This window comes from Sus scrofa, chromosome 7, assembly GCF_000003025.6.
Source record: "Sus scrofa isolate TJ Tabasco breed Duroc chromosome 7, Sscrofa11.1, whole genome shotgun sequence".
Classification (NCBI taxonomy): Eukaryota; Metazoa; Chordata; class Mammalia; order Artiodactyla; family Suidae; genus Sus; species Sus scrofa.
This window is the reverse complement of record NC_010449.5, coordinates 104,125,164-104,151,430: the sequence shown is the minus strand read 5'-3', so window position 1 is coordinate 104,151,430 and position 26,267 is coordinate 104,125,164. Positions and strand designations below refer to the sequence as shown.

The 26,267-nt window shown below is 42.0% G+C and overlaps 1 protein-coding gene across 6 annotated transcripts in view; it reads left to right on the top strand.

Moving 5' to 3' along the window:
• STON2 (stonin 2) overlaps window positions 1-26,267 on the top strand; it is a 154,823-nt gene that overhangs the window by 38,305 nt on the left and 90,251 nt on the right. For 5 of the 6 annotated variants that reach the window (XM_005656442.3, XM_021099580.1, XM_021099579.1 and 2 more), the window contains exon 4: window positions 17,769-17,966. The exons of the other annotated variant lie outside the window; for it this stretch is intronic. In XM_005656442.3, coding sequence (XP_005656499.3) covers window positions 17,769-17,966 — 198 coding nt within the window. The remainder of the gene's footprint in view (window positions 1-17,768; window positions 17,967-26,267) is intronic. 6 annotated transcript variants of the gene reach the window in all.

Below are 26,267 nucleotides of genomic sequence, written 5' to 3'. Positions count from 1 at the left end.
AGTGTTGTCACTGCTGTGGCTCGGGTGGCTCCCGTGGTGTGGGTTTGATCCCTGGCCTGGGATCCCTGGCACATGGTATGAATATGGCCAAAAAGAAAAAAAAAAAGTCAAAACAATGCCCCCCCCAAAAAAAAAACCTTGAACAAAATATCAGTATTTTATTTTTTTGAAAGCATAATTTTAGCTTAAAAATTGCTCAAACATTACTAATTCCATCTGTTTCCACATATGAACATTAAACGCAGTTCTGTGGAGAAGGAGCTCTCTGTTGGTTGCCCACAGGCTTTTCCTGCAGGACCAGCCCCATCTCAGCCAGTATTTCTAACTCGGGGACCCAGGAACTGTGGAGGTCTGTGCTGAGCATCAGGGTGGTAAAGAAAAAGGTAATAAACTCAAGAGCGCTATCCCAGCTCTTCTGCTGATACCTGCTGGGTATCAGAGAACCTGCTGGGTAAAGGACCTCATGGCACATCCCTGTTACCCAGACTATTCTCGCCGACTAGGCCAGCTCCTCCCAGGTTTCCTCACATGACTGTGTTTAGCAGTGAGGAAAAGTGAGTGGTTGGTAGAGCTAAGGCCAGGTGATAAGCAGGAAAAACTAGGCTTCAGCCCACTCCACATGGATAATGCAGACATCCTTCTAGTTAAGTTCCATTCTGGAGGCTGTTGTGTGGCTCAGATTTTTAATTTAAATCCAAAAGATTTGGATAGCTGTGCTATGTCATGATATCATAGACATTAACTGCAGATGCTACACTGAATAGCAGTGTGCACAGCAAGTATCTTTCTAACAGTCTGAGGTTTCATGCAGTCACTGCTGCCTGCCCTATTCTGTGGGTAGTTCCAAGTTTTCCTAGTGCGGATGGCCGTATAATGGCCCCCTAAGACATCAGGTTCTAGTCCCTGGAACCTGTAAACATTATCTTGTAGAAAGAATCCTTGCAGGCATGATTAAGTTAAGGGGTGATTAAGTTAAGATAGGGCGATGACCCGGGATTATCTGGCTGAGTCCTAAATGTAATCACATGTAAGAAGGAGGCAAAGGGATTTTGCCTACACAAAGGAGGCAATGTGAAGACAGAACAGAAGGGGATTTGAAGATGCTGGCCTTGAACACTGGGATGATGAGGCACCGCCAAGGAATGCCAGTGGCTACCAGAAGCTGGAAGCTGCAAGGAATGGGTTCTCCTCTAGAGCCTCTGGAGGGGCCATTGCTTTGTTGACATCTTTTTTTGGGTGGGGTGGCTCAACTTTGGCATATGAAAGTGCCCAGGCTAGGGGTAGAACTGGATCTGCAGCTGTCAGCCTACACCACAGCAACGCCAGATCTGAGCCTCATCTGTGACCTGTGCCACAGCACACAGCAATGGCAGATCCTTAATTCACTGAGTGAGGCCAGGGATCCAACCTGTGTCCTCGTGGATACTAATTAGGTTTGTTTCCACTGAGCCACGATGGGAACTCCTGCCTTGTTGACACCTTAATTTTGGCCCAGTGATTTTGATTTCACACTTTTGGCTTCCAGAACTAAGAGAGAATAAATTTCATTTTTCTTTTCTTTCATTTCTCTCTTCCCCTCTCCTCTCCTCTCCTCTCTACTTTTCTGGCTGTGCCTGTGGAATGTGAAAGTTCCCAGGTCAGGGATTGAGCTCACACCACAGCAGTGACCTGAGCCACTGCAGTGACAAAGCTAGATCCTTAACCTACTATGCCACCAAGAAACTCTGAGAATAAATTTCTATTATAAGTAAATTTTATAAATTTATAAATTGTAGAGTAAATTTCTACAAAGTGTTAGGTGTAGTGGCCACAGTTAACTAATATACCAAATCTTCAAAATCTTAAAGTGGAACCAGGCCGAAAATGAGTCAGTCCGGGCTAGTGGGTCATCTCTAATAGTGCGGACCATGTATTAAGCAGATGTTCTGTGCTAGCCACCATGCTTTACCACCACAGTGTACAGCCCTTTACAAACTTTTTAAGTTGACACCATCATGCATGCAGGTGGTAAGTTTCAGCCAGAACAAAGGTTCCATGGAAACTGATTTTTGGCTTCAGCCTTCTTCCCAGTCACACAAATATCACCCGAACAGACTGACTTTGTGCCATAGCATAGTTGCAGTTTCTCAAGTTTATTCTCGTTTCATTCCTTATATCGGTCCTTTTTGCTTCTGTTACATGCCTAGGACTCTCTGATTCAGGAGTCTTTGTGACAGGAGAAAGGGAAAAATGTGTATCTTGAACCCATCCCACACAGCCTCTCTATGAATATCCTTTTATGAGGAAACCATGATCTTGGCCTTAGGGAAGTAGGTGAGAGGAAGACAGAGGAGAACTATTAATGCCATTCCTAGTCTGGATTCCTGGAAGCAAAAAGTGGAGCCTTACTCAGCCAGCTTGTTTCAGACCTTAACATCCTGGCTTGTAAAGAGAAGTTGAGAAAGAAATAGTCACCCACACACACATACACAAGGAGTCCCCGGGTAGAGAAATGTTACGAACTCCTCCTTTCTCCTCCCCTGCAACCCCCATTCCCCGACTCTTCCACAGTTTTTCTGACAAATGAAAAGTGGAAGAAAAAAAAAAAAGGAATTTATCTTTTAAGCTGTGCCACCTAAAAATAAAGCCAAGGGGCATTGGATTTCAGCCTGGAAGTGGAATATACAATTTGCCTTCATTAAAATGCAGGAGGCTGGAGGCATGGTGGAGTAAGGGACAAAGAGACTGTCATTAGTGGTAAATCTCTTATTTTTGTGGCATATAAATGCCAGAAGCTGCACTGGGGACTTAGAGAAGCCAGGGAGTTGTTAGTCCCCGCCCTGGTGACCTGGCTACTCATTTTATTGTGCGCTGGAGCATACCAGGGTGATTGGATAACCAAAAACAACAGCTAGTAGGAAGACAACTCCAGAAATGCTTAATCCATCAAGGAACAATTTTCTTCCGGACTTAAATTGGGGCAGGGTTTGAAGTAACTAAGTACCATCATGGTTGGTCTGAGAAAAACAAGGTGCATGACCTCCCTCAGAAAAATGTGAATCAAATCAAGTGAATGACAAAGCCTTTCTATAACCACATGTATGGGAAAGAGCTGGCATCAGTTCTTTGGACCTGAGAATACTGGGAATGAGAGGGCATATAAAATCATGCCTCTTGAGGAGTTCCCGTTGTGGCTCAGTGGAAATGAATCTGACTGGGAACCATGAGGTTGCAGGATCAATCCCTGGCCTCCTACAGTGGGTTAAGGATCCAGCGTGGCTGTGAACTGTGGTGTAGGTTGCAGATAAGGCTCTGATCTGGCATTCCTGTGGCTGTAGCGTAGGCCAGTGGCTATAGCTCCAATTCAACCCCTGGCCTGAGAACCTCCATATGCCAAGAGTGTGGCCCTTAAAAAAAGAAAAAAAAAAAAAGAAAAAAAAGAAAACAGAAAAAAAAAAATCATGCCTCTTGAATCTTTTGTAAAAATTGTTTCCTGCGTTAAACCTCCTAAACTTTGTGTAGGCTAAATGTGGAATTCCTGCATCTGACTTAAGACTACTTTGGCTCAGGCATGTTAATAAATATTCTCTTTAGAAAGGTTTTTATTAGAATCTTAACTGTCAAATGCTGAAACTTCAGACTTCAGTTAGCACAAGCACACTGTTCACACCTCCAATTCGAAGATGCTGCGTTACATGGTAAAAATATAAAAAAATTTAACTGAGAACTTGTTTGCCAGATGACTCTGAACTAAGTGCATAGATATTCTGTTAAACCATGAGCAGCCCCCAAAAGTGTTTGTTTATTTATTTGGTTGCACCTGTGGCATACAAAATTCCTAGGCTAGGGATATAACCTGTACCACAATTTTAACAAGAGCCAAAGCAGTGACAGCAGCGGATCCTTAACCCACTGAGCCACAAGGGAACTCCAGGACCAAAGTGTTTGAAAACAAAAACAAACAGTTTTTTGGAGTTTCCTCCTGGTTCAGTGGGTTAAGCATCCAGTGCTATGGCTCTGGTTACAACTGTGGCACAGGTTCGATCCCTGGCCTGGGACCTTCCGCATGCCGTGAGCAGAGCCAAAACAAAACAAACCAAAACAAAACAGTTTCTGGTTAATCTATTCAAATCAAAATTGAATCTTTATATTTTCTTTTAAAGAAATATTTTTGGAAATAAACCTAAGCCTAGATGTGTTTTTCAGATTGGGTCCTTTAGCAGTAGTGTTTCTGAGGTTGCCTCATGGCACAAAGATTTCCTAACTTAGTATTTTGCCTCCTCTGACTTTAAAATTCTACCTTGCACCAGAGAGGATGTAGCAATCAGCTTCCCTATCACCTAAAATCTTTATCAAGATTCTCAGAGCAAAGGCTGGATTTCACAGATGTGCATTTTACAAGTGTGTGGTTGTGCTTATAATACATTTGCAAATGCATGCAGACACATTGACCGAAAGAGCAAAGTTCATTCCCGAAAGTTAAAAAAAAAAAATTAAGGCACTATTATCAGCCTGAGGCTTCCTGTTCACTTATCCTGTAATGCGCTGACCTTCGTCCATGGACATGGCAATTTTGCGGCAAGGCCAAGGCTGAATTGGACCCATTATGCAGATACTGCAGGATATGAATAATTACAAACATGAAAAAAAAAACCCTTTGATTTCCGGAACATTTGTCCCACAGCCTTAGCAAAACACTAGTATTCCCTTGCCCTTCAAATGTCTTCCCTCACCACTTCGACTGAGGCTTTCCCATTGTGTCTGGGGAAGCTAATTATTTGGGAGCAGAGAAAGAGCCACTTGTTTGGGGGAGGACCAGAGATGATGTCAGCCATTTAAGAGGGAGGCAGGGGTGACAGCTGAGAGACTTAATCCTGAAGAAGACTAGCCCACTGGTTGATTTCTATTATGTTTTTCATTCTGGCTACTGGGGGTGAGTGGTGGGTGCGGATGGGATAAAATCCCAAGCATTTGATGAATATGGAGACAAGGCGCCCTGCCCTTGGCATACATGTGTCTTTCCCTCCTCAACAGAGGAGGTCTTATTTTCCTTTAATACCTTGAATTGTTCTTCTCTGCTTTAAAATGTAATTCATGACCTTTTTGGAATCCACCTCAGACAGAGGATTCGCTCAGGAACGAGTTTTCACAGAGCCTTTCTTCCTCCGGGCCTGACACCCTATCTACTCTGCTCTAATTGCCACCTCTCCTGCTGTTCCCCAAAGCTCATTTCTGCTCTTGCTGTTCCCTCAACCTTTAAAGCTCTTCCCCCCCATTCTCACTCTGAGCTCTGCTCAGCGTTGCCTCCCCCCACCACCTCCCTGCTTTCTCTGGTTTTAAATGTCTTTGCAGCCCATGTCTCTACCTGAAATTATTTGTTTATTGTCTCTCTTCCCCACTAGGGGAAAGGGACTTTGTCTCATGTACTCTTTTTCTCAGAATATGGTAAACAGAACTTAGTAGGTGTTCACTTTTATTTGTTGGATTAATGAATTAAAGGTGAAAGAGGTATATGAAACTTACTGCAGAAGGACTCCTGTTTATGCGGGGAATGAGATATTAGGTAGAACTTGAAGGATGGCTTCCTCAGTGAATTTTTTTTTTTTTTTTAACAAAATAGGCAAAGAAACTAGACCAGCCTCTTCCCCACTGTGCCCTTTAAAATTTTTTTTAATTTTTCCTTTATTTTTCTTTTTTTTTGTGTGCCTATTTATTTATTTATTTTATCTTTGGTCATTTTAGGGCTGCACTCATGGCGTATGGAGGTTCCCAGATTAGGGGTCTAATTGGAGCTGTAGCTGCTGGCCTACGCCACAGCCACAGCAATGCCAGATCAGAGCTACATCTGCAACCTACACCATAGCTCAAGGCAATGCCGGATCCTTAACCCACTGAGCGAGGCCAGGGATTGAACCTGCAACCTCATGGTTCCTAGTCGGATTTGTTTCTGCTGCGCCATGATGGGAACTCCTGTGCCCTCTTTTTTTAATCAGCTGTTACCATCAGTTTTGGATTTCCCAATGTTATACACACAGTGCATACATAAACATAACACATCCATACACATAGATACACAAACATACAGAGACATACATATACATATAAGTATATTACATACATACATAACATACACACTTAAGTATATACACATACACACATATAACATATGTGCCTAACATATATATATATATATATATTTTATTAAAACTCTAATATTCTCCTCATCCAGAGAATATGTTAGCTCACCCAGGGCACTGCGTGACCTCTGTCACCCTCAGTGTGGGTCACAAAACACAATAAGCTGCCCAGATATGCATTCATTAACTAGTTCATTCATGCAAAAAATATTTAGGTGCTGGGAATGTAATTATGAGAAAGTTGGACACAGTCCTTGTTCTTCCCAGGCTGAGGTTACCCAGCGGCTGAGGAGTCTGTTACCCATGAAGACTTCTGGGGTGAGCAAGAGCTCCTCTGAACCAGTCCTGGGAGAGCCGCTTTGTATCACCAGCTGTGAAAAGGCATGAGCGGCACAACTGAAGAGTCAAATTCCATCTAGTTTGTATTCATGGATGAGCATGTTTATAGCATTGGAAAAATCATTTGGCCCTAGTGAATAAACATCAAGTTAGAAATGAAGGACATGACATCAAAATGTATATTTTGAGGTATGTATTAGAGATTTTTTTCTATCCAGGGTCCCAAAGGATAAAAAGAGAGAAGAGTATTGGCTGTATTAATTGTTTTGATTGACAACTTGTAAGTTTAATCCTCATTCAACAAGTGGTGCTTTGAAGCCCCATCTATGTGCCTTAAGTTCAAGGCACTGGGGATACAGTGGGATATTCCTGCCTCGTGAAGCATCCGTTCTGCTGGGGTAGCCACCCCAGAAACATGATCAAAAAGTAGATGTTAGTGTGTTAGATAACTGTTAAGTGGGAAGAAGTAGAAAATGAGGCAAAGAAAGGGAACAGAGTGAGGGAGGATGTGAAATTTTACATAAGGTCAGGGTGTGACTCTCTGAGCAGTAGCTTTTGAGTGAAGATTTACAGGAAGTGAGGACTGAGCCTTGCAGAAATTCAGGAGGGAGGAAAGAACAACAAGCGACACGAGACTCCGAGGAGGTGGCTGTGTTCGTGGTGTGTGATTGGAGTGGAGTGAAGTGGGGAGAAGTTTGAGAAGGAGATGAAACAGGGGTTGTGAAAACTCAGTCCGCACTGTGTTGAGGGCACAGTGAGGACTTTAACTTTCACTGTGGGTGAGGTGGGAGCTACAGGTGGGTTTTGAGCCAGAGGTGTGATGTGATCCGACGAGGCTTGAATAGGTAACTCTGCTATGTTGAGAGCAGTCAGAAGAGGAGGCCAAGTGGAGAAGTGTGGAGACCAGTGGGAGGCCGCTGTGGTGCTCCAGAAGAGGATGGTATTGTGGGCCAGGGTGGTAGCTTGGAGAAGTGGTTGGATGCCATATTTTTTTTTCTTTTTACAATCGCACCTGTGTCATATGGAAGTTCCCAGGTTAGGGGGCAAATCAAAGCTGCAGCTGCTGACCTACACCACAGCCACAGTGATGCTGGATCTGAACCGTATCTGTTACCTAAGCCACAGCTTGTGGCAACACTGGATCCTTAACCCACTGAGCAAAGCTAAGGGTTGAACCCGCATCCTCACGGACACTATGCCTGGATCTTAACCTGTTCAGCCACAGTGGGACCTCCTAGATATAGTTTCGAAGGTAGGACTAACAAACCAGAAGTTGTGATGGACCAAATGTGAGAAGATTCAAGGTTTCATTCTGAGCACCTCAAAGGATGAAGGAGCTGGTGTGGAAGGGATAATAAGAATTTAATTTCTGACTTGTAAAGTTAGAGATCTAAGTCAAGCTTCCAAGTAGATGTGGACTTAAGTTTATGTCTGGAAATTATAACAACCATTTACCCCTTTTTGAGTATTTCTTTTATGCCAACCATTTTCCCAAGTGCTTTGTCAGTATTAACCCAGTCCCTTTAGGGGTAGGCACTACTTTCAGCTCCATTTTACAGATGAGAAAACAGAAAAACAGATGTATTAAGTGAGTTGCCCCCGGCTACTGGGCTGAATGTGAACCAGACAGTCTGCATCCAGAGTCCTTAGGGTCTGACCCCAGAGGAAAGGAGAGAAAGCAGATCTCTATCTTGGTTTCACTTTTTTTCCTTGCGAGAGGGATGTGGCTGTGAAGCATCGTGCTGACAACAGCCTGCTGCTATCTGGCCAAATATCAGAGGTCTGCCCCTGGGAGAAGAATCAGCTCACTACTTCCTCTCACTGTTAAGCTGATCGTGTGGCCTGAGGATATGCAACTCAGAACCTAAATAAAATGATTTATCCAGGATTTCTAAGCTGATAAAGTGTATGAGACCAAATGAGAATGGTTTGGCAGATGAAGAGACTTTGCATTTCCTGGCTGCATTATTCTTAGGTTTTTTGTTTTGTTTTGTTTTGTTTTTTTTCCAAGGGAACCAGGAGTTTTATCTAACAAATGCAGAGCTGTGAAAATGGTTAAAATAGCTTCCTTTCTTGAATAATTAGTGTCTTTTGATGTGCGGTTTTAATAAGCTTTATTAACTACTGAATAAACATAAAGGAACATATTTTAAAATGTTTATTCAATACTCAATTGACAGTCCAACCCACCACCCAATTTAATAAATAGGATGCCAGCATCACCAGAAGCCCCCATGTTTCCCTGCTGATCAGGACATTCTTTCCCCACACATCCTCTTCTCTCCCTCCTCTGTTACCACCTTCCCGGGCTTTGCAATAACTGCATTGCTTTTCTTAACAGCTTTCCTACCTACACATGCATTGAGAATAATTTAAATTTCTTTTCTTTTTGAACCTTATACAAATGGAGTAATACTGTATGTATTATTCTGTGGCTTACTTCTTTTACAGAAATTACTTGTAAGATTTTTCCATGTCATTAACCTGTAGGTATAGTTCCTTTAGTGTTTATTGTGGTATACTCTATTTTAATAATGTACCACAATTCATTTACCCATTCTATAAGTGATGGCTATTGGAATTATTTCTACTTTTTTGGTAATTGAGAACGTGTTGCTGTCAACATTTTTTTGTCTTTTCTGTGAGCATTCCGAACATACATGCAAGTGATTCGCTTGTGTAAAAAGTCAGGGGAATTGCTGTGCTGTAGGGTGCATTTATCTTCTACTTCATAACTTTCGCATCAACCCATTTTCTGCAGTGGTTCCCGTTTACTCTTCTACTAGCCACATGTAGAAGATGCTGTGTCTCTACTTCTCTGCCTACACTGGGAGAGTCAGTTTCTCTATTTTTGTCGTGGGGAGGCAGGGAGAAGGGGAAGAGGAAAGAGTAATGGTGGTATTTCATGTGGTTTTGATTTGCATTTCCTAGATAACTAATGAGGTTTTTTCTTTCATAAAATGCTTTATTTGGGTATTTTCTTGTTGGAGGTATTATCGTTTTCCTTGATGATTTCTAGGAGTTCCTTGTGGATATGATGTGTGGTAGATGTTATGTCCTAGCCTGTGGGTGGTCTTTTTACCCTTGATGGTGCCTTTTAATGAAAAGAAGTTCTTAATTTTTTTCCATTTTCTTTAAAAATTTTTTATTAAAGCATAGCCGATTTACAATGTTATGCCAATTTCTGCTGTACAGCAAAGTGACTCAGTCATACATACATGTACATTTTTTAAAAATTATTTTCCATCATGATCTATCCCAGGAGATTGGATATAGTTCCCTGTGCTATACAGTAGGACCTTATTGTTTATCCATTCTAAATGTAAGTGTTTGCATCTATTAACCCCAAGTTTTTAATTTTAATGATATGAAATTTATTTACTTTTCTTTTACGCTCATTGCTTTCTTTGCCTTGGTAAGGAAAATCTTTCCCCACCCCAAAATTATGACCATATTTAACTATATATCTTACAAAATACATCTTGGCGTTCCTGCTGCAGTGCAGTGGAACCAGCAGCACCTTGAGAGCACTGGGATGCAGGTTCAATCCCTGGCACACTGGGTTGGGGATCCAGCATTTCTGCAGCTGTGGCTGAGGTTCCAGCTGCGGCTCAGATCTGATCGCTGGCCCAGAAACTCTGTGTGCCTCAGGGTGGCCAAAAAAGAAACAAAGAAAATACATCTTGGGTAGCTTTTTACATTTGACATTCAATCCACTTAAAACTGATTTTTCTGTATGGTGTGAAGTAGGAGTCTAATTTCATTTTTTTCCCATATAGTAGTATTTCCTAATATTATTTCTATTATTTTACTTATTTTTATGTATGTTTTTAAATATATTTATGTTATTTGATTTTATTCATAGCTAATGTGATTATGCTTAATATGAGGAAAAAACTATGCTTGCCTTTTGATTGAGAGTACAAAAGTCTGTAATCCAGCTTGTAGAGACCTAACTTCTTTACATTCTTAATTCTTTGAATATAGTATATCTCTCCATTTATTTAGGTCTTCTCTATGGTCCGTTAATAAATCTTACAAGTATCTCCTCTAGGTCCTTGCCCATTTTTGTTACATCTGTTACTATACATGCTTAATATTTTTTGTTACTGTTATGAATGCTATCTTAAGTTTCATTTTCTAAATATTTCTTGCTGGTTAAAAACTTTAAAATACTTGTGCTTTGCAAAAGACTCTATTAGGAAAATAAGGAGACACTCATGTAAGCTGGTGGGAATGTAAAATGGTATAGCACCTTTGGAAAACAGTTTGGTAGTTTCTTATAAAACTAGACATGCAATTATCATATAACTCAGCAATTGCACTCTTGGGCATTTATCCCAGAGAATGGGAAAATTATGTTCATACAAAAACTGTACATGAATGCTTGTAGCACCTTTATTTATAATAGCCAAGAACTGGAAACAGCCCAAATGTCCTTTAGCACGTGAATGGTTAAATTAACTGTAATACATCCATACCATGGAATCCTACTCAGCAATAAAAAAGAATGAAGTATTGGTTCATTCAGCAACTTCAATGAATGTCAAAGGCATTACGCTGAGTAATAAAAGCCAATTCTAAGAGGTAACATACTGCATGATTCCATTTATATAGCACTCTTGAAATAATGAAATTATAGAAATGAAAAACAAATTAGTGATTGTCAGGGGTTAGGAACAGGCCATGAGGGAAAGAGATAGGGGGTGGGTATAAAAGGGCAACGTGCAGGATCCTTGCAGTGTTGGAACTGTTGGGTATCTTGACGGTGGTGGTAGATACACAAACCTGCACATTGATAACATTACAGGAACTAAATACACACACACCTCCATACCCATGTGTAAAACTGGGGAAATAGGAATAAGATTGGTGGATGGTATCAATGTCAGTTTCCTACTTGTGATATACTAGTGGAAGGTGGCAGGGGGGTCAAGGTAAAGGATGGTTGGGGGGGAAATGTGTAAAAAGTTTCCTTAGAGGGGCAGTAATGAAAAAAAGTTGAGACCCACTATGTTAGACCAAGCTTGTATTAGATAAACCCAATCCAGTCGTGATTTCATTATCCTTTTCATAAATCACTACATTCTCTTTGATATGTAGGATCCTTCAATCTATGTGACATTGGTCTGTAATTCTCATTTTGGAGGATATAAATATAAATGAGGTGTACTTTGTCAGGTTTTGATATCAGAAAATGCTTACTTCATAGAATGTGTCAGGGAGTGGTCCCTTTTTTGGTACTCTGGAATAGTGGAAGATTGAAAGATTTTTTTTCCTCTAAAGTTTGGTAGAATATTACATTAACCATCTGGCATGACATTTTCCTTGTAGTAGGGTTCTGAGGACTGATTTCCTTTATTAAATGGTTATTGGACAAGTCAGGTTTCAGGCTTGCTTCTTTAATCAGTTTTGGACAGTTAATACTTTCCTAGGACTTCTACAGTTTTTATCTGTATTTTCAAATGTATTCGTGTAAAGACATTATCTTCCCTCATTGCCTCCTTAACATATATATAGCATTTGTAATTAGGTACCTTTTTCGTTCTTAATGTGATTTATTTGTATGCTCTTTTATTTGTGTACTCTTTTTTCTAATTTTTTTATTGACAATTTTCAATTCTGTTAGTCCTCTCAAAGACTCTTTTACTTTTCTTTTTTGAAATTTCAATAATTTATGCTTTTATTTTTATTCCTTTTTTTTTTTTTTTTTTTTTTTTTTTAAGGGGCTGTACCCACAGCATATGGAAATTCCCAGGCTAGGAGTTGAATCACAGCTGTAGCTGCCAGCCAACACCACAGCCACAGCAACATGGGATTCAAGCCACGTCTGCGACCTATACCACAGTTCATGGCAATGCTGGATCCTTAACCCGCTGAGTGAGGCCAGGGATCGAACCTGCATCCTCATGGATCCTAGTCAGGTTCATTACCTCTGAGCCACTACGAAAACTCTGATTTTAAATAGTTTTGAATACCTACTTTTGGATTTATTTTTGGATACCTTCCTTGAGATATTTTGAGATTTCTAATCTGACAAATAAAATCTTTCATAAATTCTGGGAAATTCTCAGCCAGCATTTTTTCAAATATTGTCTTCCATTCTTTCTCTTTTCTCCTTAGGAACTCAGATTAGACATCTATAGGAACCTCTCACTTTGTCCTCCATGCATTTTAACCTCTTTCATATTTTCATCTCTTTGTCTCTCTATGCTGTCTAGTGCAATTTGTATTTATGGTGTACCCAACCAAACTTGGATCTGCTTGCCTGCTGCACAACAAAGCCAATCTACATGACACCGGGTTGCGGTAAAGGAAAGTACAGTATTTATTGCAGTGTATCAAGCAAGGGAAATGGGCAGCTCCTGCTTAAAAGACCTGAACTCCCTGATAGCTTTCAGGGAAGGGTTTTTAAAGGCAACATTTGGGGCAAGGGTTACAGCTTGTGGACTTTGTCCTGATTGGTTGGTGATAAGGTAACAGGGTGATGTTTCACGGGAGCCTTAATCATCAACCTGGTTTCAGCCAGTCTGGGGTGTAGTGCTTGTGGTCCACACACAGTCACCATCCTCCCTTAGGTGGGGGGGGTCTTAGTTCCTGCAGAACAGCTCAAAGATATCTGTCAGATATCCCTTGGGGAGGAACCAGAACTTGGTTTTATCACTGAATGATTGTTTAAGCTTTTATTACCTTTCCTTCTTGCCTGCTTTTCCTTGTTTCTGCATTCACTCGGGTAATTAGTAACTGCTTGAGCCTGCTCTTTGGAACTCAGGGAAGACCTAGGAGACCAAAGCTTTTTTCTGTAAGCAAGAAACAGGGAATAAAGGAGGGCTTCTGTACCAGGGAGGGCCCTGAAGGATATTTTTTCTTCTCCTGAAGTTCATTTAGTTCTTTTTCAATTCTGTGTGCTCCTTTCTCATATTTTCAATTTCTCTTCTTATTTCCTGAAATACGGTAAACTTACTTGCATTTTCTGCTTAATAATTCTAGTGTCTGAATTCTTTATAGGTCTGATTCTTTTTGCTTCCTCCCTCTACTCCCCACTTCCCCACCACACACACCTTGCTGGCTCTCTTGCTTTTATTCATAGTAACTTGATTTCTTATGTTATTTTGTGATTTATTTATTAATGATTTTTAAAATTTATTTTCTTTTATTTTGCTTTTTTACAACATGCACACCAGCTGAGGAACATTCTGTATGAAGGTTAGTTTTAAGGTGTCTTCCTCCAAAAAGGGTTAGTGGTTGCCTTTCCCTGGTGCCTGAGGCCACTATCAACCTGGAAGTACTTCAACCAGGTTCTTAGACTGGAATTTTTTCCGACCACACAAATAGTGTTTGCTGCAAACCTCTATATGGGATAGCCGGTAGCTATAAATTCTCAAATATTTTTTTCTCTGTCTTGCATCCAGACTTAAGGCAGTTTTCTTTCCTACTATTAGCTTGGGGTTATTAGTGGCAGTTGTTCCTAATTTACTCTTTAACGGAGCCCTTTGAGAATTCTAGCTTTACACATCATATCCTCTGTTAGATTTTTCCATCTTAAATAAGCCCTAGGGTTTTTTTCCCTTTGCCTTTGTACAGGAGAAAGAAATTTTCTGCTGTCCTTCTAGGTTCTTCTGACTGATCTAAGAATTAAACTAACATGAGAGATGAACAGGAGAAAAGCTTTTTAAAAGTTTAATAACATGTATACATTGGAGAGACCCAGAGAAACTGAGTAACTTGTCTTGATGGCTGAAGCCCTCGTCTTATATGCCATCCTCAAGACAAAAGAGGATGTTGAGGATGGGGGAGGGTCTGTTGTGGGAGGTTACCAGGAAAAGCAGAGTGAACAAGGCTGATTATGATACAGATTTAAGTCCAAATCTTTTCCATTGATAAGAGTTTCTAGAGATTTAGTCATCTTCCTCTTGGTGAGAGGCATTGCATGAGGGACAAACCCTTATAAATGAGATTTCCCTTACAAATGGAAATTTTTTTTTTGCAAAAGGGTAGCTCCTATTTGGTTTTCAGAGTTTTTCCCATGTCTGTTGTTTCTTAGACAGTAACCAGCCTAACATAATTAACATGGCACAGAGACCTAATTTAAGGTGGCACACTCTGCTCCCCTACACCTTCTTCTCAAGAGACTGAAAAAATTCAAACTCTGGGGGTCTCCCTGGTTTCTACAAAATCCTCAGGGTGTGAAAATCAGGTTGTATGCTCTGCTTACCACTTTTGGTTCCAGCTTTCACGTGGCCTCTGATAACTCTTAACTTTCTTGCTCACCCCGTGATGTATTTTAAGTAATGTTGCTACATTTTACCTAATATTTTAATTTTATTTCCACAATAGCTCAAAGTGTCTAATCCATGATACCATAGAAAATGGTTGTTCTGTGATCATCTTTTACAAGTTCACTTTTGTTTTCATTTTGGGTTTTGTTTGTTTTCTTACTTTTAGTGTTTGATTTTGCATGTATGTGTGTGAGTTTTTTAGGTAACAACCTAGTTTTAACAGTTGATATTTAATATGGACTGTCTATGTATAGACTGTTATGAAATGATTTATGGTAGTTCTGTTGACATAACCAATAAATATTTATTGAATGCCTACTTTGCTTTAGGTACTATTCTAGAATTGGAGGCTTGTGGGGAGGAAAAATAATTTTTCCTCTACCCTTCTAGGTTCTTCGCTAAGAACTCCCTGCCAGAAAAACTAACAGAATAAAAATGAACAAACGTTTCATAACATGAACACTCCTCTGTACATGGGAGATAACAAGAAAAACTGAATAGCTTCCCCAAATGGCCAAGCCACCACCTTAAATACCATCTCCATCTAAAGACAAAGGAGGATGCTGGGGGTGGGGAAAGGCCAGTTTGGGGAGTTACCAGGAAAAGCATTGTAAACAAGGGTAAGGTTGTTATGCAGATTTAAGTCCTCGCCTTCGTAAAGGGTTTCTAGAGATTTGGTCCTCTTCCTATTCCTGGTACAGAGTGGGAGATTTCCCTTACAATGTAAATATCATCGTGCCTTGTAATGTAACTACCATTAACTATATATATATACTTTTTTTTTTAAAATTTTTTTTGCGTTTTTTAGGGCTATACTCGAGACATGTGGAGATTCCCAGGCTAGGGGTCTAAACAGAGCCACAGCTGCAGGCCTACGCCACAGCCATAGCAATGCTAGATCTGAGCCATATCTGCAACCTACACCACAGCTCATGGCAACGCCAGATCCTTAATCCACTGAGTGAGGCCAGGGATCAAACCCGCAACCTCATGGTTCCTAGTCAAGTTTGTTTCCACTGTGCCATGACGGGAACGCCATTAACAATATGTTTAATGTTTCTTAAAAATAATCAGCTTAAAATAATCCTTATGCCAACAGCCATATTTTGGTGGTGTCAAATTCTGCTCCCCTTCGGGGTACAGAAGTAAACAGTAATGGACCTAAATCCTTGCCTACAAGGAGCTTGCGTTCTAGAAGACATTGGATATATAGCATGTTCGAGATAATGCTAAGGGAAAATAAAGCAGAGAAGGGGTCTTGCATCTTTGGAGAAAATAGCTCAGAAATACTTCACTGAGAAGGTGATATTTTTAGAGAAAACAGTGTGAGCCATGAGCACTCCAGATAGAGAAAAGACCTATATGTCTTATAAATGTCTAAGAGAATACGGAGTGCAAATTCTTTGAAGTTTCATATTTATACCATGTCACAAGTATTGCTATTTATTTATTATTTCCCTCTTAAATCTCAGTTTCTTTTCCTGTTTCTTAACCCAATAGTATAATTTTGATTCTCCTGCCACGAGACCTTACTCTATCTTTTTTGGACAAGCTACTTAACCTGTTTGAGAATGTTTCTCTCTGTGTAAAGTAAGATCACTGCCGAACTTCAGAATCCATGGGCAAAATGAGATAACATTTGTAAAAGTGTCTGATGTTTCAGGAGTACTCAGTAATTGCTGTTCTTTCCTTTTTATTCTTCCTTTCCAGTCTACAGTCTTTTCACACTCATTTTCAGTATTGTCGGTACATTTACAATAATATTCTCATGCAACACTGAGGAGAAGCCATGTGATAGGCAATTAACCAAAGACAAATTAGGACAATCAAGAAAGGTGATTTTGGAGTTCCCGTTGTGGCTCAGTGGTTAACAAATCCGACTAGGAACCATGAGGTTGCAGGTTCGATCCCTGCCTTGCTCAGTGGGTTAAGGACCCGGCATTGCCGTGAGCTGTGGTGTAGGTTGCAGATGCTGCTCAGATCCTGAGTTGCTGTGGCTCTGGTGTAGGCCAGCGGCTACAGCTCTGATTAGACCCCTAGCCTGGGAACCTCCATATGCCACAGGAGCAGCCCTAGAAATGGCAAGAAGACAAACAAAACAAAACAAAACCAACACTTTACAAAATGGTTTTTGTTGAATTTGGTGCTCAGGGTAAGGAGATAAAGCTAAGCCCTGTGCATTTCCCCCTTAAAGATATTTTTCATGATATGGCAGGTCAACAGCCTCCAAAGATCTCAATTTGTACGTGTAAGAGTCTGAGATTCTCCATTTATAATCAGACTCAGAGCAAACAGAACCATATCGCATTCATATGCCAATACATACATAGTCACATACTTCTCCCTTAACCCAAACTGGCTCTAATTTTGCAGTGCAAATTGTTAAGTTCTTGAGATTGTTGGCGCTCTACTAAGAGTGTAGGAAATGTAAGGGTAAGGGTGAAACTGCGTATAGTTTTGGTCTGAATGAAGCTGAATCCTAGGTTTAGAAATAAAAGTAGAGGGCGTTCCCGTCGTGGTGCAGTGGTTAACGAATCCGACTAGGAACCATGAGGATGTGGGTTCCATCCCTGGCCTTGCTCAGTGGGTTAAGGATCTGGCATTGCCATGAGCTGCGGTTTGGATCCTGCGTTGCTGTGGCTCTGGCTAGGCCAGTGGCTACAGCTCCGATTAGACCCCTAGTCTGGGAACCTCTACATGCCGCAGGGGCGGCCCTAGGAAATGCAAAAAGACAAAAAAAAAAAAGGAAAAAGAAAGAAAAGTATAGCCTAAAATCACTCATATACTTTGGTGAACTTTGATTTGAGGTTCATGAGACTTCAGTTGCAGTATTGGTTTTGATATTGATTCACTGTGGGTTCTCAGTCAAATAGTTTTCCTGGTCTATTGCATGAATGATATTCCATCCTTCCTTACCTGGTATGGCTGTTGAGATTTTGTAGGATCTGAACAACATCACAGTCAGACAAGCAATAGAGATACATGAAATACGACTGTTTATATCATATGCTTTTGGTTTTCGGTCTGTCCCCAGCCACATCATTGACCTTGCCCTGCTGGACGTGCCCTTCCTTCGACTCCCTTGGGAGATGCCCTCTGCCCTCTGAGAACAGCTGGACCACTCATTCTGAAGACACCAGTAGTCCTAGTTTTGGGCCCTCGTACACAGACCTGCAGCTCGTCAGTGCTGAGGAGCAGATGAGTGGCCCGGCTTCTGGGGCTGACTCGACTGGTAAGATGAAGCCCCATGCCAGAGGGCTCTGCAAATCACTTTTGCTGACCTGTTGCCACTCCTCAAATCTCTGCAGCCAGCTTTGTTTGCAGAATGAATTCAGGAGCGGTCATCCAGTCAAAAGGTAGAATTCTGAGTGGCTCAAAATTGCACTGGGGGAAAAACATGCACACAGATTGCCTGGTTGGTTGGCAGACTATTAATACGGGAAACCATCTGACAGTATATCTTCAGGTGTTGTTTTCTGACTGTTCTATACAGGTGCTGTTTCCTGTCAATTTATTTTCTCCTTGGATAACTCAACTATGTGTAATATGCACAAGGCTGAATCTTTCATCCTACCACCCACGCACCTTCCCTGTTCAGCAAGAGGGTGGTTAGAGTTAAGCAGAGAAAAAGTAAATGTTATGTGAAGTGGAATGAGAATCAGGATGCAGCCACTGTGTCCAGAGTACAGATCATTTTGCAGCTCTGTTTATCCTGTTGTGCCTCGATTGAGTTATTCACCAGTCTGTAACATCCCATGTTCTCATTTGTTACACTTCCGGTAGGTGTAGGATGGAATGCTGGCTGGCTTTGCAGATAGAATGTGGGCCTGTCAACAAGCACTCTATTATGGATTGAGTTTAGGATGGCTTTGGAAAGATGTTGCATGGTCCTAGTGTTTTAGTTATTTGGCCCAGGGGATTGTTTTCCTTTGAAAGCGATGAGTTACTAATCATTTCCCTGTGGATGAATTTACCCAGTGTGTCTAACAAGATTTGTTTTTTCCTTCTCAAAAATGGTTAGGAATTTGTCTCTGGATTGTTTCTCAAATTTTGTTAACATTTGCCCTCATGCTGTGTGCTCCTGGGGGGGTTCTACAAATAGAAAGAAAGAGATTCTTCTTGAAGACTAAAGGGTTCAGACAGGATTTGGTGTGGTATTTAATAATATTGCAAGGAATCCTAGTTTATGATGGCCTCTCTCTCTTTTTACAAGCCACAGTTCTTTATAGCATTTTGTTTTCATCAACCCTCTCAATTTTTATTGATTCTCTGTAACTGATGACCTTGGTTATCAGCTGAAATATGCCTCTATGACATCCCCACCATGGGGAGCAATTCATGGAAGGGAAGTAAGAAGCTGAGGCAGTGAGGAACAGAGGCTGTGCTTGCCTCCCCTTCACCCCTCCTGGCTCAACCTCCTTGCCAAGTGTTCCCGTGGAGGAGGCTTATCATGTACTGGCTCAGAGCACACAGACACTGGAGTCAGGCTGCTCAGGTTCAGACCCTTGGTCTGCCACCATTTCCCAGCTGTGTGACCTTGGGCAAGATTCCTTTTTTTTTTTTTTTTTTGCTGGTTAGGGCCGCATCCATGGCACATGAAAGCTCCCAGGCTAGGGGTCGAGTCACAGGTGCTGCCAGCCTATACCACAGCCACAGCAATGCAGGATCTAAGCCACATTTGTGACCTACACCACAGCTTCTGGCAACACCGGATCCTCAACCCACTGAGTGAGGCCAGGGATTGAACCTGCCACCTCCTTGTTCCTAGTCAGATTCATTTGCACTACACCACAAGGGGAACTCCCATGGACAGGATTCTTAACATCTTTAAGATTCAGTTTCCCCATCTGAAGAATGGCCATAGTAATAGCACCTTATTACACACTCTGAATGAGACAGTTTATGTAGAACAGCTTACGTAACGCCTGGCACAGAGTAAGTGGTCAAGGATGTGATTTCTTCCTTCTGCTCCAGGGTTCTTAGTGCTTTGGAGAAGTGGGGGTGGGCTCCTCACTGTAGGAAAAGTCAAGATCTCTAGGCTTAAGCTGGTTTTTTTGGTGGCCTCTCTAAAGTTTGGTAAAAATTGCTTTAATTCCTAAAGGTTCTAACAAAGAAAATCAGAGTCATAAGCAGAACTAGACATTATTAATCATCTCCAAAGCATGTAATTTTTAGTATCTCCCTTTTCACTGAGCAGGCCTCCTCACCTGTTGTTTTTGGTCCTGGCAGGAAGCAGGTGGTGGCCTCAGAGGAGTTTACCTGAAGAGAGTTTAGTGAAGGGACAGAGGCAGCAAGAGCTAGAATCATGCAGGAGGGGCTGCCCCATGGGTGGTATGACTATAGAAGAAATGGCACGACCACCAGAGACTTGGTGAAGGGGGCGGGGAGGTAAATACCCAGATCTTTGTGCTGGCACTTCCCAAGTCAGCAGATCCCACCAGAAGTCAAAGGGGACCGAACCCTAGTGAGGCAGCCCACAAAGATCAACTATCAGGCCACAGAACAGGTGTAGGAGGGTGGAGAATGGCTTTGGAGGGAGGAGTGGTGGTGAAGCAAATGGAGAATAGCCAACACACTTTCGTCCCCGTAGGAGGTAAATGACCTATAGGCTGAGGTCACTCCAGAGATGCAAATGCAAAACCAGGACCAGAAAATGATGAACGATGCTCTTGCTTCTCTCCTTCATCAGGAAGTGGTTTCTGTGGCGGCAGGGAAGCTCGAGGTGTGGCCTTTTGGCGACCGTCCTCTTTTGGAGAAATGGTAATACTCATAGCCAGGACTTACTGAGTGTGCTGCGCGCCAGATGTGGATTCTCTCTGCTCTTACAAGAATCCTGCAGGCAGGCGTCATTCTCAGAGAGGTATAAAGGAGGTGTATATATATCAGAGCTTGGGGAAGAAGCTCATGTTTCCTTAGCAGATATGAGTTCTTACAGATATCTGCTGTGGGCCCACAGTACTGTGTTTCATAAACACGTTTCTGGACACTGCATTTTGAAAAGAAATATCCTGATTCTTTGGCCTTCAGGCAAGGGCCCAGACTGGCCCAGGTGCTGGCAGTGTCTCCACCTGCTTATGATGGAGTAATCTGCTTTTGCCTCACACCTCCACTCCCTTTCCAGGCCCAGAGATGGGAACTGGTGTGCCTCCAGGGCCCTGGAAGTTGAGAGGCAATGAGGCGAGTGGCTTAGAGGGCAGTTCCCCAGGCCGTGTGGACAGTGTCCTGATATAGCCCCTGCTATGGGAACCCCATGAGGCTCTTCCAGAACATCCTGACCTGGGCCATCCTGACCTTTGAAAAGCCGATACCCCACCCTGGGTCCCAGGTTAGAAGAAGGATAAGGAAAACCAAGGTTAGGAGAATGACCAAGTATTTCTAAACCTGTGGCACTCACACATGTGCCCCAGAAATGAGGAATTTACAAATGCTTTCAGTTGAGCTATTGAGAGCTTCAGAGAAACCGAGGCACACTGGAAAACCCCCCAGCCAGCTGATTACTGTCCTCTGCCCAGTACCAGGCCTAGGGCAGTGGACAGCCTCCGTGAGAGCCCTATTTCAAGGCTGAATGGGTCACTCAGGATCAACTGAATGCCCCTGAGGCTGTGGAGCAGATTCTCACCAACCTCTGTCTCTTCTCTCTGGAGCTGCCCTTCCTCATCTGTGAAATGAGGCTGGGCGTCCCTGTGCAGGCAGGGCAAGGTGTGTGCCAAGGTGCTTCATATGGGGCAAGGTGCTGTAGGAGTAAAAAAACTCCTAATGTGGTAGCTCTGTGCCTGATTTCCCTTTGCTATGGAAAATGAGGATAATTATTGCCTACTCTTTTATTGCCCCAAAGAGGACTGTAAACTGCATGGGTGGCAGTGTAAGATCTAAGAGGGGCTTTGCAGTTCCCAGCAGTGAGCCCATAGGTGAGTGCAGAGAGGCACTGTGGGAGTTGGGGGTTCAGTATCTTTGGTTCCTTGCTGAGGGCTTGGGAGTCCTTTTGAGGAACTACTCTGGGGGCACTTCTGCCATTTATCTGCCCACTCACAACCCCCATGCCTTTCAGCCTTGCAGAGGGAGGTGGAGGGTGGAGAGAAGTTGCAGACTGAAGCTTCCCACGGGAGCTCCCTCTCCCCAGCAGCCAGGCTCTTCCTGGCAGCACAGGGAGTGAGGATGCGGCGGGGGCAGATGCTCCATGATTCATCTCCTGTGTGGAGCAGGGTTATGGTGGCCCAGACCTGTCCTGTTTACCTTGGCTCTGTTGCTCTGTACCTGGCCACAGCCAGCCATGCTTCCCTGTCCTCTGTGACAGGAGTTCTGCAGGGGGTTGGCAGTCCCCAGGGCCATCCTGATTCCCAGTATAATTGTGGCGGGAAAGACTCTGTGATCAGCCTACACTTTCTTCTCATTTTCTCACCAAGGGGATAATTAGGAGGAGGAAGACAAACAAATCCCCTCACCTTGGTTAAATCACAGGGTGTGGGCAGAGCTGGAGAGCAGTGTTGATGTCTGCTCTGGGATTCGCTTTCCAGTGCAGATGCAGAAGTGGGAATTGGCAAGATCTCAAATCACAACACCCCTGTCTCCCCAGGGTCCCCTTTTCCTAGATGGTAGGCATACCCTGTTGTCTTCACCTGTCAGAGCAGCTTTGTAATGCCACTAGTTTTACCTGAGTTGTTAAACAGGATTGGAGGAATAAAAATCAGCCTTCTGCCTTGGAAGTCCAGGGAAGAGAAAACACGGAAATGTTTGCAGCAGCACACGCTGCTGTTGAGTAGCGGGCCTCCGTTTTGGTTTTCTTTTATACACAAGAAAAGTGGAGATTTAAGTGTGGGATTAAAATGCTCAGGCACATTTGCTAACTGAGGAATGTCAAGACTGGGTGAAGCACGTAGCAGGTGTTTAATGATTGTTATATGGATTCTTGAATGAAAGAAATGAGTTTGCATGTGGTGAAAGCCGTCTGCATTCCAGACATCTGTATCCCATTGGGGTTTAAGAGTCCAGCATTTCTCCCAAGTGTGTCCCATGCCCCAGCCTAAGAAAAGCCAGGATGCTGGGGATCAGCATGTTAGGTGATGCTGTGCCACCTTTGTTGGAAATCCATAACATGTGTTAGCTTGTTAAAGATTTTGAAAAGTCCTAGAACTGTATTTATGTATGTATCTGTGTGTATATATATAGTGTATATTTATATGTGTTTATATATATTCCCATATTTAAATAAATTTAGTTTTTTATCAACCCATAGTGCCTATCTGTTTACCTGGTCAGATCTCAGGTTACATACATAAATTAGCAAATTTGAATTGGAAATACATGCCGTCACTAAAACGTTGGGAAATGAGAGAAACAAATATTTTGACAAACTTACCTGGATTTACAAAGGTAGCTCTACTTTGTCTCATGCTCGGCTATACCTCTTGGCCTTTTTTCCTTTTTTAAATTCTAATTCAACAGACTCAGGACTGCATTTTGCCAAAGATTCTTTGTGTTTAAACCCTCGGTGGGCTTTAAAACAAATGTAAGCCAGATGTTCTTGATTTATTTGCATTTAATTCATCATAATGGACTTCTGCCAGAGCAGTAGGATTGCCCCAGGGATGTTGGACTCATTTTTTTTTTTTTTTTTTTCTCAGCAACAAGTGTTTATGATGAGTAGAAGGCCATGGACTCCAGAGCTCAATTTCTGTGACAAGAACTTTATCGATGCTCAGAAAGTTTCTGTTGTCCTTATTGGTTAAGGATAGTATGAAAACATCACCAGGGTTTCGTGCCTCTTTACAAGATGTAACACGTCTCTTTCTGCTGCTTGTTTTGTCCTAATCCTCCTGCAGCTGGTAGAACACTAGACCAGACTCAGGGCCCCCAGATTCTCAGTAAACAGTAATTATCATAGTGCATGATGGGCTTACAGGGGATTCTTGTTGTTCTTAAGGCATATTTGTATTCTATGATCTTTTTTTCACCTTGAATATATTTTGTTTGGAAGGCAAGGCAAAATAAGTTAACTTATTTAAAAATTATTTTCCTAGCTAAAAATTTTAGTGATAACTTGTGTTCTTCCAGAATAATTGTCTCAAAATTGAAGAACAAGAACATATTTTTTAAATGAGTTATAGCTCTTATAACAAATATAGATTTGGCCTCACTTCTGCTCTTAGGATGCCCCAGGATCCTTAATATTCTTGTCTCCATCGAGTTGTATATTTTGGATGTTATTTTATTTTATTTTTATCTTTTTGTCCTTTGAGGGCCACACCAGCAGCACATGGAGGTTCCCAGGCTAGGGGTCTAATCGGAGCTGTAGCTGCTGGCCTACACCAGAGCCACAGCAATGCCAGATCCGAGCTGCGTCTGAGACCTACACCACAGCTTGTAGCAATACCAGATCCTTAACCCACTGAGCAAGGCCAGGGATCGAACCTACAACCTCATGGTTCCTAGTTGGATTAGTTTCCGCTGTGCCACAACGGGAATTCCCATTTTGGATTTTTAAAATCAACGTTTTAAAACTCTAATGAGAAGTTTTCTTTGAAACCTTCTCCAGAGCGGTTCAAAAGTTTCTCAGAAACACAGATGTTTATTGAGTAAAACTGGTATTTTACCAGTCACTGCAAGTACAAAAAAGAGTAAGATATATGACATCTGCCTATGAAGAATGGATAATCTGCAAACAAATTTTTTGCTGTCAAAAGACTTTTTATATGTAACTTAAAAAATAGTTTTTATTTATAGATCATCTGCTATGTACCAGCAATGTTACATGTACACCCACATACATTAAAAGTAGATATTACTATACATCATATATATGTGTATTTCATTTTAGAGATGCGGAAACACAGCTAGAGATGAAATGATTTGACTAAAGCAGCACAACTATAAAGGGTAGTGTTGGGATTCAATCCAAGTCTTTCCTCAGTTCACCAACCTGGGGCCTGTTAATGAGAGCTGGTTTGTGAACTCAGTGAGTTGTGAGAAGCAGTTCTCAAGAGCCTTCTGGGAGTTCCTATTGTGGTTCAGGGGTAATGAACCTGACTAGGATCCCTGAGGATGAGGGTTAGATCCCTGGCCTCACTCAGTGGGCGTTGTCATGAGCTGCTCAGTGTAGGTCACAGACAAAGCTCAAATCTGGCATTTCTATGGCTGTGGCTGTGCTGTAGGCTGGCGGCTACAGCTCTGATTCAGCCCCTAGCCTGGGGACTTATATGTGCTGTGGGTGTGGGCCTAAAAAGACAAAAACAAAACAAACAAACAAAAAAAACCCCAGAAAATCAAACAAAAAAACTCAAAAAGACAAAAGCTCAAAAGCCTTCTGGGGGCCCAGTACTTCTTCCTCTGTATCCAGGAAGCTATACAAACCTCCCTTATGAGTTTATCTCATTGGATGGCAATGACTTGTGCAGGAAGGAGTCCCCACTAGTCTGAGGCCTTCTCGGAAGCAGGAACCACATCATATTCATCTTATATTCCCAGAACGATGCCTGGCACATTGAAATTACACAGTGGATCTTTGTGGAACAAATTAACTATTCTGATAGAGGGCTGGAAGATCCTTGTTCCCATTCCTGTTCTCTGGCTATCTAGGCTTAAGTGTATTTGCTAATTGAAATGTAACTTCATGACGGGGAAGAATTAAAAGAGAGCAGGTAGTTATAACCAGCGTGGAAATAAGACTTTTCGCCATGTTTTCAAATGTTATGCATTTATCTAGTAGTCTCCATTCATTTTATTTTCCTGTTATTTGGGTTTTACTATAATTTTTTATGTTTTCTTAAAAAAAATGGTTTCTGTGGATGTGTATGGATGCGGGGGAGGGCGGGGGGGGGCGTGCTTTGTCTGTCTGGGTATCTCAGAATGGCACTTAGCCTATATATTCTTGACTAAGTACTCATATTTTCCTTTCCTATTTGTTTACCTCAGAGAATGCAAAGAAGGTGATTTGGGGAAAGATTTTCTGTGATATTGAAATAAGTCCTTGTGACCATTGAGCCATTGTATAGAGCAAAATTGGAGGAAGAGTGACAGAGTTTAAGTTGCTGTGTTCCATACAGATTATCTAAACTAGATATTTTAGGACTGCTTAATTTAAAAAAACCTGTGACCGTCAACCAGTGATTTGCAAGTGCCTTTTAGAATTGCTAATGCACTCATCCTGAAGAGAAAGTGACAACCGTAGTGCCTTTTATTGATTACCTTCTGTGATGTTCTTTTTAGTTACCATCTTGCTTTCATATTTGGTAACACCAGTGCTCAGAGCCACACGTTAGTTAAATGACAGAATTAGGATTGACATCCGGGCTTACTGACACTCTGAGACTGCTTGTCCTGTGGCAGAGCTCTCTGGAAGGACCCCTTCACTGCATCCAGTCCTAAAGAACAGAGTGTAAGAAGCTGTGTTCTGGAGTTCCCGTCGTGGCGCAGTGGTTAACGAATCTGACTAGGAACCATGAGGTTGCGGGTTCAATCCCTGCCCTTGCTCAGTGGGTTAACGATCTGGCGTTGCCGTGAGCGGTGGTGTACGTTGCAGACTTGGCTTGGATCCCGA